This window comes from Carex rostrata, chromosome 3 (genome assembly GCF_964058835.1).
Source record: "Carex rostrata chromosome 3, lpCarRost1.2, whole genome shotgun sequence".
NCBI lineage: Eukaryota > Viridiplantae > Streptophyta > Magnoliopsida > Poales > Cyperaceae > Carex > Carex rostrata.
The window spans coordinates 13,218,598-13,235,254 of record NC_135920.1 but is presented as its reverse complement, the minus strand read 5'-3'; the positions used below and the strand labels follow the sequence as shown (position 1 = coordinate 13,235,254).

The window sequence follows — 16,657 nt, the reverse complement described above, 5'->3', positions numbered from 1 at the left end:
ACCAAGGATACAAGTATCTCTAAACTTAAGCTTAACTAATATTTGTACAGTACCCCTCTATCTTTTCAAATATACAAATTCAATAGAAGAATCCAGTGTGCCAGTAACCAGAATGCACTGGTAGCTGCCAGCACTAGTGTCAGAACAGCAAATTGGTACAAGCAACAGAAAAGGGGGTTCAATTAAACAGTTCGAGCATCAATTCATTGTTCAATTCAACAGTGCAACCATCAATTTGGTTCACAGTCAACAGAAAAAGGGGGTTCAATTCATTGTTAAATTTCACAAGGACGTCAAACAAGAAAATCAAGAAATTAGCTTTGCCTTACCCGGAAGAGCTCCAATGGGTCCTGGTGATTTGTGAGTGGTGAGACAGAAACGCTAAATTGAGATTCGCTTTGCCAGAGTCGGCTGTCTCCCGGAACCCTAAATCGGAATCGGGTCTGTGAGACAGGAAAACAGCGGAGGAGGAAGGAGCGCCTGCGTTCGCGTGAGGGCAAATAGAGAAGAGTATAAGCGGTCTTCTTATTTTATTCCCATTTTAATTTCAGTTTATGGCGGTTCTTTTTTTAGGAAACAAATCTGCTGGAATCCTCAGGGATTTCAGGACCCTGAAATTCTCAATTCAACCATCTATGGAGCTGTTCGGCAACACCCCTTAATCCTAGTTAGAATTAAGTCCTAAGAAAGCTTAAGGAACCGGTGTTCGGTAAGCTAAAGGAAGGGGCAACGGATTAAGGAAGCTAAAAGAGGGGGGAAGGTGCCTTAAGGAATGGCAGCGGATTAAGATCCGGGCAAAAGGAGGCTAAAGGAGGTAGGCTTAATCCATGCTAAGGAACCGGTGTTCGGTAGGATTAAGCGGCTAAGGAAGCTAAAGGAGGCTCCTTTAGCCTTAAGGAGGCTTAATCCTGTTGAGCCGAACAGCCCCTATATGTTTCGAGATTTGTGTATAAAAAACTATCTGCTTTGAGATTCGTGTATCAAAAATTTAGATGGTTGGATTTTGAATTTCAGGATCCCTGAAATCCTCAAGAATTTCAGCAGATTTAATTCCCCTTTTTTGACATCTAATTAAATATTTTTCTTAATCGGGAAGGATACAGTATTAACTTTTCTATGTTTATTTTAAAAATCTATTTTAGCATTCAACACGTGACTTTATTTACTTATTTAGAAATAAAAGAATTTTTTTTTTATCTAAATTCAAATTTGATTTGAGTTTCAGTTTGTTTACTTTTGATTAAGGCTAGTATGTATGATCTTTTTCTTGACATTTGGCATTGCGAAACGTGTTAGACATTCAAATAAATTCCAGTGATTTTCTGAAGTTCACATATATTTTATATGATATTTTCTGATGACTCAAGTGATTTATACGAATTTTATGAATTGCAAGGTATGACATATGAATTTTCTGGACACTTAGATGATTTATATGAATTATCAATATATTAATTTTGTATGGGTTGGCACTGTAGCATGAACAGTACCACCCATCTTAATCATCGTCTGATCCACGCTGAATGTTTCACGTTGCTTAACACGAATTTTGACCTTGCTCTTTTCTAACTCGGTGAGGGAAATCTGTTTCCACCGTCCGTTCAATTATCAATGGTTCATTTTTTCCCTCAACAGATCCATCGCTTCAATGCCTTGGGGTAAATAAAAAAAAAAACGCTGTTCTTCTCTCAACCTCGCCATCTGTCCATCTCTTCATTCTGCTCTCCACCGCCTCAAATTTCTCCTCTACCGATGAAAACTCCCTTCCCTTTGCTTCAAAGCAACTACCCGATTATCCACCTCCTACCGATTTGAAGCATTTCCTCTTACTACATCGCCATCTGCTCCCACTTTTCATTCTTACCCCCTTCTTACTTTTGCCCATGCCGATTTCCTCACAGCCCTTCCTATACTCGTCTGTAGCTTCCTGAATTATCAAGTCCGTAGGTTCTTCTGGAACAGAGAAATATTGCTCCTGTCCGGTTTGGAAAATATTATTGTTCAAATGGATTGTCTCCAGTGAAAAAGGTAACGCCATTCATGACAGATTAGTTTTTACTCTATACAGCGTACCAACAATACAGTGAAAATAGTGGCAAAATCACTTAGTTCGCTGCATGAAGCAAATTATACTCTTCCAAATTGCATCAGTTGATGGCTAGGTTATTAATTTAACCCTCTAATTGCAATTGAGAATTATTAAAGTTCTCTTCTTCTCTGTCTCTTTCGTTTCTTCTCCAGTTATGACGGATGAAAGCAAAGCCCAACCGTACACTCAAAGCAATTAGGTACATGTATTGTCCAATTAATTTTTCAATTTATCTCAATTATTTGGAAATGTTTTCCAATTTCTCACAATTTTTAGGTAGTATGGACTGTAATTCATTTCTGTCACCCCTGATTTTGCCTCTGTCAATTGTTCATGCTTGTCAGTACCAGTTTAATACCAGAACCAGTACCATTCTATACATTGACATGGGTGTGCTTTATTTGGAAATGTTTTTCAATTTATCCCAATTTTTAGGTAGTATGGACTGTAATTCATTTCTGTGACCCTTGATTTTGCCTCTGTGAATTGTTCATGCTTGTCAGTAGCAGTTTAATACCAGAACCAGTACCATGCTTGATTTTTTATTTTTTTTATTTTTATTTTTTGGAAGACCATTAATAACCTAGCCATTAATTGATGCAATTTGCACGAGTATAATCGGGTAGTTCCTGAATTACCATACCAATTTGAAACTTAAGATCTCAATTTCTATAAATTTAACCCTCTAATTGCAATTGAAAATTATTAAAGTTTCTCACTTTCTATGTGCAGCTTTTTGATTTCTCAAATCCGTAGCTGTTTTTGGAGGACTAACGATACCCAGCTGCCACATAAACTTTCTCAAATTTATAGAGGTACAAGGCTCAACTTTTTATTACGATTTATTAATTTCCATTAGATGTGACGAATTCTTCAATTGCAGTCTCAATTTCAAACTTACGATCCCAATATGTATTAATTTAAGCCTCTAATTGCAATAAAAAATTCTTTAAAGTTCTCACTTTCTATGTCATGCGTGTATAAAAGAATTCGCCAACTATGAATGGAAATTCTTATTATGTTATTCCAGTTTGTTTCTCAATTATTAACTCCAAGTGGAAAGTTTCTTTCACCACCAAATTTGTCAACTATGAATGGAAAAAAAAAAATTCCCTATAGAATAGTTAAGTGAAACAAATTGTATTTCATTTCTTTTTTTACTGGGAACAAAGGATGCATTACCTACAGATACAAACTGGAAATTGCTTTCGGAAAATTTTACAGTTTCAAGTAAATATTTAGTAGAAATTGCTCATCTTTCAATTCTTTTAAAGTTAATTAATTGCTTAGTACAATATGCAATACAAAAATGGGATTGGAACCTCTAAAATTAAATTGCAGAGGTGCAATGTCATGATACGATAGCAAACAAAAGAATTGGAACCATATGTTTCTTTTTCCTGTTTTGTTTGTCAGAGCAATAAAGTCTGATAATAGAAGAAAAAAATGGAATTGTTCTGACTTATGGATCTTCTTTCAATCTCATGAGATATCTCAATCTTTATATGGGGGCAATTTTGGAATTGATGTTACTGGAAGGACAAATCATATTATTGGTACAAGGATTTTAATTAGAATCATATTACTGGTAGGTGAAATCATGTAACCGGAACAGGAGTTATTTAGAATTGATATAACTGGCCTGCAGGCATCAATGTTTCAAAAAAATGGAAAAAAAAAATCTGATGCCCAATTTTTAACAATTTTTTTATTATTTATTCAAAATCTAAATTCCAATTGGCCATCTGTGCATGCAGGAGGCTTTGCCTGTTTTCCTCATCTGATTTAGGGTTTAGGTTATTCAGCGATATCTCAGCAGGCTCACAATTTCCAGTAGCGATATCTCAAAATCTAGGTGCATGGGTGCTGGATCCGTGGGGTCCACTTTTGCCGTGCTACAAGAGTATGATGTCGTAATTGTTAGGCCCATCATTCAATTCGCCTGAGGTTGTGATTTTGTTTTTTTAGATTCTTTTAGTCCTTTTTATTTATAAATCAGATAATTAATGCGTTTTAATGAAAGCAATCTTCACTGTCTTCTGACAGATGCCAATCTATAATTACCTTTATGTGAAAATTCACTATTATCTGTCATCTTTGATCTTAACATCTTCTACAATGGTCTCTATACATCAGTCAGTTAAGTTTGCAATCAATGTACGTTTTTCATTCAAACTGCACATATATAATCATATAATCACATAGCTTTCATAACGTAATTAATGTGTTCAAATTTTACAGATGACTATATCCTTTTCGCAGAGATATAGATGATAGGATTATACTTTAATTGCAGAGGGTAATTTGTTGATATTATATATTCTGAACTTCTCAATGGTAATGTCAACAGCAAAAGGCAAGCGCAGTCAGTCCGAAAGCAAAGTTAGTAATTTCTTACTGTGTTTAAATATTTTTTTTTAGTTTACTTCTATAATTCATTTAGTAATCTTAGTTATCATATTTCTAAGCTCCATTGCCTTGCACATAAAATTGACTGGGAGAAGAATGACATTTTTTTTTAATTTTGTTTTCAACATTTTGTTTTTGGTTAAGCATGTGACCTACATATGCCTTCAATCACCTATAGTTGATTAAAGGATGCGCGTGCGCTGCATGTGCAGATATTTGCTGATTTTACAATGGGAAAGAACCTTACTGTCTCAAGCGGTGCCTCAAATGCAAATGAAGTAAGAGGTCACAATAATGATTCAAATTTGATTTCGTCTTTACTTGGCCTCTCTAAGGAAAGAGCTAAACCTGACATCTCTGACAAAAGCCATTTAGTCAGCTTGCTTGGTTTGTTTTTCATTTGTTTTATATTTGTCTGGTTATGGTATATATTTTAGATCATTATTTTACTGTACATTGAGTTTTCGGTACATTCATGGTCATCTTTGGATGGTGTCAGTGACAATCAATGTCCAGTTGTCCACTCACACTGAAACATGGTCCCCAATACTGAGTCGAGGGCTTGCTGTCCTAACCAGAAACTAACAATTATATTAGGCAATTAGGATGTTGAACTTTTATTTTTCAGCTAATTATGGTCTAATTGAATCTAAATTAAAAAAAATATCCAATTGATATCCAATTAAGAAACATATACATATTATGAAAATTGGTACCGGGTTTTAACCTCTTCCTGTTGATGGTAGAAAAGTCTTTCATTTATGCTATAGTGTTGAATTAATTATATATGCCCCCCCATATATCCTTTAATTGTGTTCAGGAGGCAGTTGCTGTGACAGCTGCCATTTGGAGAAAATTCTTCTTGAGATGGAAATAGATGCATGTTTCTTCAATTCAATTGCTTTTTAATTTTTAGTTTTGGATTTATCCTTTTCCTTCTGGGTGTGAAACGTTAAGAAATGTACAATTTTATTTTATTTTTTCTATCTTGCTTCATTGGTTAAAATCTTCGACTGGCAGTACTAGCTATGAATCATAAACCAGTACATAATACTGGGTTGCAAGTGCTGGCCTAGTAAAGCTATTTGGAACTCAATTTTATGATTTGTGCCAGTGATGATTTGGCCATCATTTCATCTACAAATATGTGTGCTTCTATGTTTATTTATTTATTTTTTCTAGGTGGGCTTTATTTTCTTCTATAAATGCAGGATCTACTGATTTGCTTTCAACAATCCTCAAAATTCAGATCCAAGATTCGAGATCGATTGCTTAGGCGAAGTGAACACAGTCTACGAGAATGACATGGAATTGATGATCAAAATTTATCATTTTTTTGCAAAGTAAAGCATTGTTTTTAGTTTTTATTTAGCAATACGGTTAGGTATTAAGGTTAAGCTCATCTCATGGAGGAGTGTACCATGAGATAAATTGTCTGATTTGGTATTATATACAATAGTGTTAGGTCTTTAGGTTTAATCTCAACCTTTACTGTGACATTGATTCTATGAGTTGTTTGCACTTACATTTTGCCCAATTTCAATTCCAATCCAAGAAGAATATGTGCTACAATAATCACAACAAAAGCAGCGAATAAATTGACCCATTTTACACAAACACGCACTCAAAAACAGTTGCGGCAACACCGCAACAAATTCATCAAGATGCAGTAAATGACAATTGCCGCGTTGGTCAAAAACAGTTGCGGCAACGCCGCAACCAAGCACCTAGTTTTCTAAGTGTTTTGATTATTTTCAGTGAGTTTCTTGAATATTTTAGATAATTTATATGATTTTTTTATTTTCTTAAACATTCTTTTTTGAATTAGTCACTCACAAAACGGTGGTTAACCGTGGTAACGGGTCCATAACGGTTGGCCTCTGGAAATTCGAGGGTGCCAACCGATTTTATCCGTTGCGTGAACTGTTGTCATGATTTGTTGCGTTACACAATGAATAAATTATCAGTTGCAACGGTTCAGTTGATCTCTCTTAGGTCAATCTCAAGTTTATTTTACTAATTTTACATATTAATTATTCTAATCCTGAGATGATGCTTATGCTGTCCAATGTCCGATGCTTTATGACTTCATCCTTGATAAATATAGCAATTGTTCATCCATCCTTGATGTGTATATTGTAATTTTTATAGTCATGAACCTGCACAATATCTTAAGATAAAAAAAAGCTGTAAAATTCAATAAATATATATTTTACAAATCTAGTCAAACAGACAAGTAGATTATTGCAATCCAACAAATTTATCATATACAAGTTAATATTTACAACTAATTCAATAGGATAATAGATATGACATAGATTTTATTGTACTCTTATTCAAAGATTTTTCTTATCTATACTCATATCCTTATCCATTAAATTAACGGAAAAATCCTATCATATCCACACTATCATATACATCATGGTCGTATAAATGAATAAAATAATTTCAATTACACTTCTAAATTTTACGAATCTATTTGAAACAACCATATGCGGTCAAATGGATCCAGAGAAAGCGAGCGTTCTGTTTTATGCTCTCAAGTTTTCGTTATCAATTTTGAAAGGAAACAAAATTATATGTTGAAAAATGATTGAAGTTAATTTTATTTATCCAAAAATTACATTGCAAATACTTTTATCAGTGATTTCCTCACTCGTTGTCTTACTCATTGGAATGAAATATGCTCTTTCTTTTTTGGAAAACAAAAATATATTTTTCCTCATCCAACAGTTAATTTCGTCGAAAATCACACATGAAAAAATTTGAACAGTTCGATGAAAAAAAAATTCCTACCTTTTCGAAAAAAAAATAGCAAATTCGGACTCCCACCCACTATCCTCCGAATTCATATCCTCTGCTTTAACTCAAAAGAGAATATTTTGAATTAATGCATCTCGATCATCTGATCTATTTTAAGATTTGTGCGGATTAAATCTGTACTAATATTAAAGATTTTTTAAAATAAAACTAATACCCTTTAAAAAATTAATAACAGTAATTGTTCTTTGCACCTATTGCACATATCTTATAGATTTTTTGTTTTTAATCTTTTTAACAGAACAAGCACTGTTTCTGATAAAGTTATAAAAAAAGACTCCACCAATCCTAGAGATCGGTGGAGAAAAATAGTTTTTTGCCTCCACTAATCTCTAGAATCGGTGGATTCTTTTTTTTATTACTTCCCCACGTATAGTTCTCGTTCCGTTAAAATTTTTAAAAACAATTCTATTTAAAAAAAAAATCAATCCTGATATGCTGTTGTTAAAAATTAAAATGATATACTAAATGAATGTTTTCATTTTCTTTGTCGAAACTATAGAGAAAGAGGAGAATGAAACGGATAAAATGGAGAAATAAGAAAATAATTTAATTGCAACAATTGAAGATAACACTAAGGAGAAATAAGGAAACGGATCGCTAGGGATTTATTCAATTTTAATGTGATAAATCATGTAGCAGTCTGTGTGGCGAGTATGTTTTTAACTAAATTTAGACTTCTACACATAAAATAGATGTATTTAATCAAAAGAAGACATATTATGTTATTGAAGGGTTGATATTTAATTCAAAAATTCATCTTTCAATCTCAACCGTTGACGAATCAGAATAACTACGTACATAATATAAGAATGGAGATAAGCAAAATTTAAGGATTCTACTTAAGACTACATACTAATGACTTGCCATTAAAACTCCCTCGGTTATATTGAATTAAGGGTGTCAATGGTACGAATTGAATGAAAGCATTTACACAACTATATTTTTGTAAAATTAGTTTTATTCATACTCTATTTTTCCCTGATTAAATATTAACCTTGTATATATTCTACCCTCATTCGTTAAGATAACATATAACAAAATAAAAAGGTAATTATTAAATATAATGATAACTTATATAATGTAATCCAAAAATATAAAAAATAAATAATATATTAAACACGTCACATACATAATATCATAAAATAAAGTTGTATAAACCCCCATTAAATAAAAAAATAAAATTAGATAACTAAGTAAAATGATATAAAATATTGTATGAATCAATTTCGTCAAAAATTATCATTAAAAAAATAAATAAAACGTTGGATATCAATTTATGATAAATTACTAAAAAAAAGGTTATATAAAATGTTGTATGAATAATTCTAATAATAATAGAAATTTTATAGCTATATATATATATATATATATATATATATATATATATATATATATATATATATATATAGGCTGTGGCTAATTTGCTGCCGGCAGCATTTTTGCCGGCGGTGATGCCACTGTTTTTTCTATTTTTTGATGTTCAAACGACAAATCTAAACCGTTAGATGTTTAATCTATATTATAATCTACTTGGAGACCAAATTTTACATTTTTTGGAATTTTTTTACTATATATTAAGCTGGTTTGAAAACCGCTGATTTCAATGCTGCAGAAATTTACTGAAATCAGCGGTTTTCAAACCAGCTTAATATATAGTAAAAAAATTCAAAAAAAATGTAAAATTTGGTCTCCAAGTAGATTATAATATAGATTAAACATCTAACGGTTTGGATTTGTTGTTTGGACATCACACGGCTAAATATAGCCCCGGCAGCACCTCTGCCGAAATGCTGCCAGCAGCAATTTAGACAGACCCTATATATATATATATATAAATAAATAATTAAAATTATCATATACAAGTTAATATGCACAACTAATTCAATAGGATAATAGATATGACATAGATTTTATCGTAATCTTATCCGATAAGTTAACAAAGATTTTTCTTATCTATACTCATATCCATTTCCATTAAATTAATGGATCTTATCATATCCACACTATCATATACATCATGGGTCTTATAAATGAATAAAATAATTTCAATTACACTTCTAAATTTTACGAACCTATTTGAAAGAACCATATGCGGTCAAATGGATCTAGAGAAAGCGAGCGTTCTGTTTTATGCTCTCAAGTTTTTGTTATCGATTTTGAAAGGAAACAAAATTATATGTTGAAAAATGTTTGAAGTTAATTTTATTTATCCAAAAATTACATTGCAAATACTTTTATCAATGATTTCCTCACTCGTTGTCTTACTCATTGGAATGAAATATGCTTTTTTTTTTTGGAAAACAAAAATATATTTTTCCTCATCCAACGATTAATTTTGTCGAAAATCACACATGAAAAAATGTAAACAGTTCGATGAAAAAAAAACAAATTCCTGCTTTTTCGAAAATAAAATAGCAAATTCGAACTCCCACCCACTATCCTCCGAATTCATATCCTTTGCTTTAACTCAAAAGAGAATATTCTGAATTAATGCATCTCGATCATCCGATCTATTTTAAGATTCGTGCGGATTAAATCCGTACTAATATTAAAGATTTTTTTAAATAGAACTAATACCCATTAAAAAATTAATAACAGTACAAATAAATTGTTCTTTGCACCTATTGCACATATCTTATAGATTTTTTTTTAAATAGAATTGTTTTTATAGACAGAAGTGAGGAATTAGCTCAGTTAAAAATCAGACAATTAAGATTCATTAACTCAAAAGTTTCCTTTTTGAGTTAATGCACAGGATACACATTCCTATCCTCCTCTCTCCCCGCTCATCATTTCCCCCAATACCCTCCTTCCTCTCCATGTTTAATATATGAATTGGAATCATTCTTTGATTTGAAAAACGTAAATTCTTAAATTTATTCTCTATAAAAAAATATTAAATGAATTTCGAAATTTAAGAAAGATGAAATAAAATATTTTAGTCTTAATCACTGTTTTTTCTAAAATAAATGTGAAAAAGGTTAAAATTTTCTGCGATTGAATTTCATATTCGTCGTAAGTTCATTTTTTTTTATAAAGAAAATAGATAAATTTTATAGCTTCTAATTTATAATATACATTTGCCTATTTCATTTCAATTAAGACATCATTGTCTACGGTTGTCATAAATTTTGAGTTTTGGCCCTGTAAAATTGCATTTTAACAGTTATGAACAACAATTATGATCTTTCAGATTTATTTTTCAAACTTATTTTTAAAATTCACAGTTAATTATTGTGCTCATAAATGCTTGCTTATTCATTTAATAAATAAATAAATATAGATGAGAATTAGAATATTTTTTAGAAACCATAAATAAAAAATAGATTTGACCAAACCAACTTAATTACTTTATTTTTTACAAAAACCATAAGAACCGATATGCCATTTCGGTCCTCTTTTTTTTTGGGACCGAAATGACAATTCGGTCCGAGACTCCGAGACGTTTTCACATATTTCAAGAAAAAAATACATTGAAAAATTGTAAAAATATCTGACCGAATTGCCACTTCGGTCCCCAAATAAAACAAAAATTAAAATTTGGACCGAAATGTCATTTCAGTTCTTATAATTTTTGTAAATAAAAAAGAATCATGTTGGTTTCATAAATTTTTTTTTAATTATGGTTTATAAAAAAAATTCTGAGAATTTCGTTGAAGGCAAGCAATTAAAAAGTACATTTATAATATATTTTATAAGTTAGTTTCTTCTCCCATGATACATTCCCCTAAATAAATTTTGATTGAGGACAAAGGTCCACCTTCACGGGTGGCTTGTCTTACACTCCTCTCCTTTGTTACTCACGTGGAAATGGAATCATCATTAGATTTGTACTTTGTGTTCCAATTGTAGAGATTAAATTATGTATAAGGCTATAAGCCCTTTTGATTTTATCCTTTTAATATCAAGTTCAGATACAGAATCGAAACTTTGATTTGATCTTCTTCCTCGCACATTTTAGACACAAAAAAGAATGAATGCGTATCCTCTGAATTAACTCAAAAGATTGAATATCTTTTGAGTTATTGAATCTTAACCGTTCGATTTTAAACGAAGTCAATCTAACTCGTATCTATAACACAGAGGCTCTTAAATATTAGTGCAGATCTAATCAATACGAATCTTAAAACATATCGAATGGTCGAGATGCATTAACTCAAAAGATTATCTTATGAGTTAATGCAGAGAATACGAATTCAAAAAGAATCGGATACAGAGATGATCAAAACTTTGGTTCGATCCACTCAATTAATGAAATTTGAATATGAGGGTGACCAAATATTTTCATTTATTAATACAATCTGTCCGATTTAAAAAAAAAAAGGTGACCGAATATTTAGTTCGGTACACTCAGCTCTCGTGTGGTGGTGTGAAAGAAAAGTGACCGAATTAAAATTTTGATCAACTCAAATACTTTAGGTTCAGTTATTTTTCCTTCAAGGAAAAAAAAAAGAGTGATTATTCAGACTGCACCCAGTTTATTTGATTTTTTTTCCTTTTACTTGTTTTTTGCGAGCCAATTGTACCTCAAATGAATTATTCTTTGCACCTAATGGACGTTAGAACCCTTTAGACAATTAAATTGTTCTTTGCACCTATTGCACATTTCCTATATATAGCAAATTGCATATCAATCAGTCGTTTCGACAGTTATAATTAAGTGAATATAAATTGTCTGAAGCAATTCCAACGCAATACAAGTTTCTCAGGACCTGTTCGGCTACCAGGCAGAAACGAAAATGAGTTTGAGTTTGAGTTCAATTTGAATGGCCGAAACATTATGTGTGTGGAAAAAAAAAGTTCAATTAAAGTAAATTTTTTTTTTTCCCACGGACCCAGTGACAGCTGAACAGATCCTCAAAGAGTCAAAAAGTACAAAATCAGAAAACATTAATTATGTAATACCAATGCTATATAATATAACAAAAAGTCACAAAGACTACTAGTAAATTCCTATGACAGTATATATTCAAATAAAAGCACACCATATCGCCGCGCCTTTGCAATCACATTTATTGGTAAATATTTTATTAAATTGCATGAACAATCAAATTTAAATATATAGCAGTTGCATCTAATGTGCTCCCCGGATACAATTCTCGACAAGAGACTTCAAAACTAAATTTCAAAAATAAAAATTATTATGGATCAATTATAATTTTAATGCGATCCATAAGGTCTATCAATCAATAAAATGCATACAACCACAACTGTTCATAGCTTAATTAGGCCGATCGATTACGCAATAGTTCCGGTGTAGACGGTGTTGGGCTTCCAGTTTGGCGGGATGACATCCTTTACGACAACCTTCTTGCCCTTGCTGTCGGTAATCTGGAACGAGAAAGGTGGCAGGGTCGGGTGGTTCGGGTCCAACCTCCAAATGGTACCAACATTGTGTGTCATGGGTTCCCAGCCTGTGACGCCAGGATATGGCGAGTTCGTTTCCTGTAACTCGACCGCAGTAATGTCACCGCCTTCGTACGCAATACTCACCGAAAAGTATATGTTGTTCGAGCCTTCCTCCACATGGAATGAAACCGTGTTTCCTGCACACAAGTTGTTTGGATTAAAATACCAATATGCACAAGCCTGTATTTTAAATTGGTATTCTGATTTTCTGATAAGATGTATATATATTTATCTGGCAATTGATACCAGTTCAGCTCAATAAATGCTCTAGAATGAGATATATTCAATAATAATGTGGGTAATTAAATAAATACCTGAGAGAGCAGAAGGAATAAGGAGAGAGAGCAAAGCAAGAGAAACAACAGAGGTAAGGAGACGAGAAGCCATTTTTGTTATTTATTGAAGGAGGAAAGGTTTTCAGAGAAGATGAATTTGATTTTGTTGGGATGAAGTTGAGGTGTATTTATATGTAGAGAACAGACTAAAGAGAGGTGAACCCGTGAGCGGATAAATTGCAAATTGCGTCAAGCGCCTAGCTGTAATTGGGTTAAATTTAATGAATGGATCTACGTAAAATGTGGATAAATACATATACGGTTATATAAATATTTGTGTTGAAGAATAAATCCAGCTAACACCAATTACAAATAAAGCTATATATACTTTAGTTGTTTAATTTGGGCCTAATCATGACAATTTTTTATTTTTAATACAAGTCCGTAGGCATTAATCATGACAAATTTTTCCAAAGACAAACCATCACTATGATTAAGTACAAAAATGCCGAGGTTGGTTAAGTTCATAGTGGTATGATCAAAATTTTGGTACTAGCAGTTTGTTTTGGTGATTTCAAAATTCAAAAAGTCAATCTAAGTTACTTAACATGTTTGTCATATTAAAATGTGCTTGGAGACCAAATTTTATATTTTTTTGAATAATTTCTACTGAGTTTTTAGAATTTTTTAAAATTATTGTTTGCAGAATTATTTTATTTTATTATTAAAACAGTTATTTTTAAAATTCTAAAAAGATAGTAATTTAAAAAAATATATATAAAATCTCCATCAAGCACAATTTAGCGTGGAAAACATATTAAGCATTTCATATCCACTATTTGAATTTTAAAATTACCAAGAGCACAGTACTACCACTATAAAATTAGCCAACCTCCAAGAATAAATTCAAAGAACATCAGCAAAACTTAAAGAGATAAACAAAAATAAGTAAAACGGACAGGAATTTTGAGATGTGTGTAGACTGTAGAGAGTTCGACAGCAAAATCATAACTGACTCCGGAAAAGGCATTGCATTTTCCACCCAAATCTAAATCTAATGATTTTTCAAATATTTTAAACAAAATCATCCGTTACTTCAAAATGTTTTGATCTGTTTTGTTTTTGAAGTAAGTAACGAGAACCAAAATGTTTCTAACTTTTTCAATAAATCTCAAAATTAAAATTGATGAACTGATAGAACTGGAAAAAAAAAGGAATAATGGAAACACAAATACAATTCCTGATAATTTGTGAATGAAACAAATTTCAAATAGGTAACTATAATTATTATCATATCCATAACTTTTATTAATAAAGTGCACATAGGGATATGAATGTCAAAATTTAAATAAAATTCGCTTTAAACGAATACAAATAAGGAGCATATCATTAATGGACATTGATTCAGATACGGATAATTAGCGAATATAATCAATAAATATGCACAAACAGTGTATCCCTGTCAAAATCTTTAATATTACATATTTCCTGCTCAAAAGTTTATAATATCATATTTACCCTTCAATATTACATATTTTCCGCTCAAAAGTTTATAATATCATATTTACCCTTCAATATTACATATTTTCCTCTCAAAAGTTTATAATATTATATTTATTCTAATTCTACAACCATTCTAAATTCATAATATCCAATTTTTTAACTTCTATAGGCATCTCTCCCAATTTACCCCTGTAAGATTTTGCAAAGTATAACATGACATCTCAATAAAAAAATTAAAAAAATCGTTAAGCTAAAATTTAAGCTATAAAAATTAAATTGACGTGAAACAAATTCCAAAAATAAAAGTTTGACTAGCAGCAAATAAACTAGAATTTGCTTTTTCTTTTTATCGATTTTTTTCGGAAAAGTCCGTAAGCAGACAGCAATAAAACAAAACAGTACATCAGCAATCTTAAACCAAACTATCTATTTATGGATTATAATAAAACAAAAAAACAAACAAACCTCATGTAGTTGTGACAAAGTAAATCCAAACTTATAGTAATAATATTGCCTCTGCCAATTTATCAAAAAAAAAAAAAAATTATAGTAGTAATATTAAACCATTTACCAGTACATCAGCAATATCTCATGGGAAGATTTTTGAACTAAAGCTTATACAAAAAAAAAAAAAGACTTGCTGATATTGAAAAGTAAATCCTAACTTACAGTAGTAACTTCAACAATTCCAGATCTTGTTGCACATGGATTCCAATTTTGCCCCTGAAATCATGTGAAGGGATGCCAATAAAAAACTTTCATTAGTTCGCCTTGCCCAATTTGCAATCTCATGCAGTTGGATCAGTGACTTCCTTGAGAGAATTTTTTTTTTTTAATAGAATCAAATTTAAATATTTCAACGAAACAAGCACACTAAATTTTATTTTTATGAAAAACAGCCCGGCAAAAAAGTAAGCATAGTAAGCATAGCACAATGAGCATAGTAGCTGCCTCCACCGATCTACAGGATCGATGGAACTGTTTTTCATAAAGTCAAGCTTAGCTTGCTTGTTTCGTTGAAATAATTAAATTTAATTCTTTTTCTTTTCTTTTTTTAAAAAAAATCTCCTTGAGACAGCATATCATGGTGTGCGTCTGATGGAAGGGAGGATATAATGGTCCATAGTTTATTAATTACTATTGTGCTTAGAGCTTTATAGTCTTAAATATTATTATTCCATTACTTTTGGATATATATATGATATATGTAAGAATTAGATTGGATAAATATGTGAATTTTAATAATTTTGAAGGATAAATATGATATTATAAACTTTTGAGGAGAAAATACGTAATATTGAAGATTTTGAGGGGGACACGAAGTCGCCCCTACATAAGTCCGTATTTTTAAAATGATAAAACAAAATTTTAATATATAAATTTAATAAAATATGAAAATATTAGTTGAGATGCATAATAGATAACAAGTATATAAAATATGAGATATTTTAACAAAAAAAAAAATTAAAAATTGAGATGCACATACAAGTCTTGCAAACAAGAAATTTGCATTCTCTTTTTTTGTTCTTCTCAAAATCAGATAATCGGAATATCTCCATTATTTTGATAATTCAAAATAAAATCCAGGTTCGTATTTGTATTAATAAGGACAAAACAGATAAACATATGTTCCGTGTACGCATTGTGGTTGTGTGAGGAGGGCTCAAATGCCCCATTGCTTCATGCTCCAATCGTATTCCAACTTTTTTATCTTCAATTTCAAAGTTCAAATAGAAGATTTGAACCGCTCAACATGATATCCACGTTAAAATATGATTGGAGACCAAATTTTATATTTTTTGAAATTTTTTTAATATTTTTTAAGATAAGTACAAAAATTGCTATTTTTCAGAAAATTGTGAACCATCTAAAAATATTGATTTTGTATCTATCTTAAAAAATAGTAATAAAATTTCAAAATATATAATATTTGGTCTCCAATCATATTTTAACATGGATATTATATTGAGCAGTTCGAATCGTCTATTTGAACTTTAAAATTAAGGGAAAATTGGTTATTTGCCACTCCAAAACTTCTAATTTTGAAAATTGCCACTCTAAACTTTGAAATTATGCCAATGCCACTCTAAACTTGTTTAATTTCTAATTTTGCCCCAAATACTGTATTTTTATACTATTTTTAATAAAA

At 31.0% G+C, this 16,657-nt stretch overlaps 1 protein-coding gene and 1 long non-coding RNA gene across 6 annotated transcripts; one reads left to right on the top strand and one right to left on the bottom strand.

Moving 5' to 3' along the window:
- The first annotated feature begins 1,679 nt into the window (after positions 1 to 1,679).
- Positions 1,680 to 6,023, top strand: LOC144551971 (uncharacterized). Of its 5 annotated transcripts, none has more exons than XR_013510904.1 (6): positions 1,680 to 2,028; positions 2,242 to 2,288; positions 2,822 to 2,904; positions 3,847 to 4,036; positions 4,352 to 4,471; positions 4,643 to 6,023. It is a non-coding gene; the product is annotated as an uncharacterized LOC144551971 (long non-coding RNA). The 5 variants fall into 5 exon arrangements; XR_013510900.1 differs by having other exon boundaries at positions 4,331 to 4,471; positions 4,711 to 6,023; XR_013510903.1 differs by having other exon boundaries at positions 1,681 to 2,028; positions 4,711 to 6,023.
- A 6,289-nt stretch (positions 6,024 to 12,312) lies between these two features.
- On the bottom strand, positions 12,313 to 13,186 carry LOC144551602 (expansin-B6-like). The gene is made up of 2 exons (XM_078299634.1): positions 13,045 to 13,186; positions 12,313 to 12,867 (listed from the first exon to the last, which is right to left on the bottom strand). The coding sequence occupies exons 1-2, from the start codon at positions 13,115 to 13,117 to the stop codon at positions 12,560 to 12,562; spliced, it is 381 nt and encodes a 126-aa protein (XP_078155760.1). The 5' UTR covers positions 13,118 to 13,186; the 3' UTR covers positions 12,313 to 12,559.
- Positions 13,187 to 16,657: the final 3,471 nt, after the last annotated feature.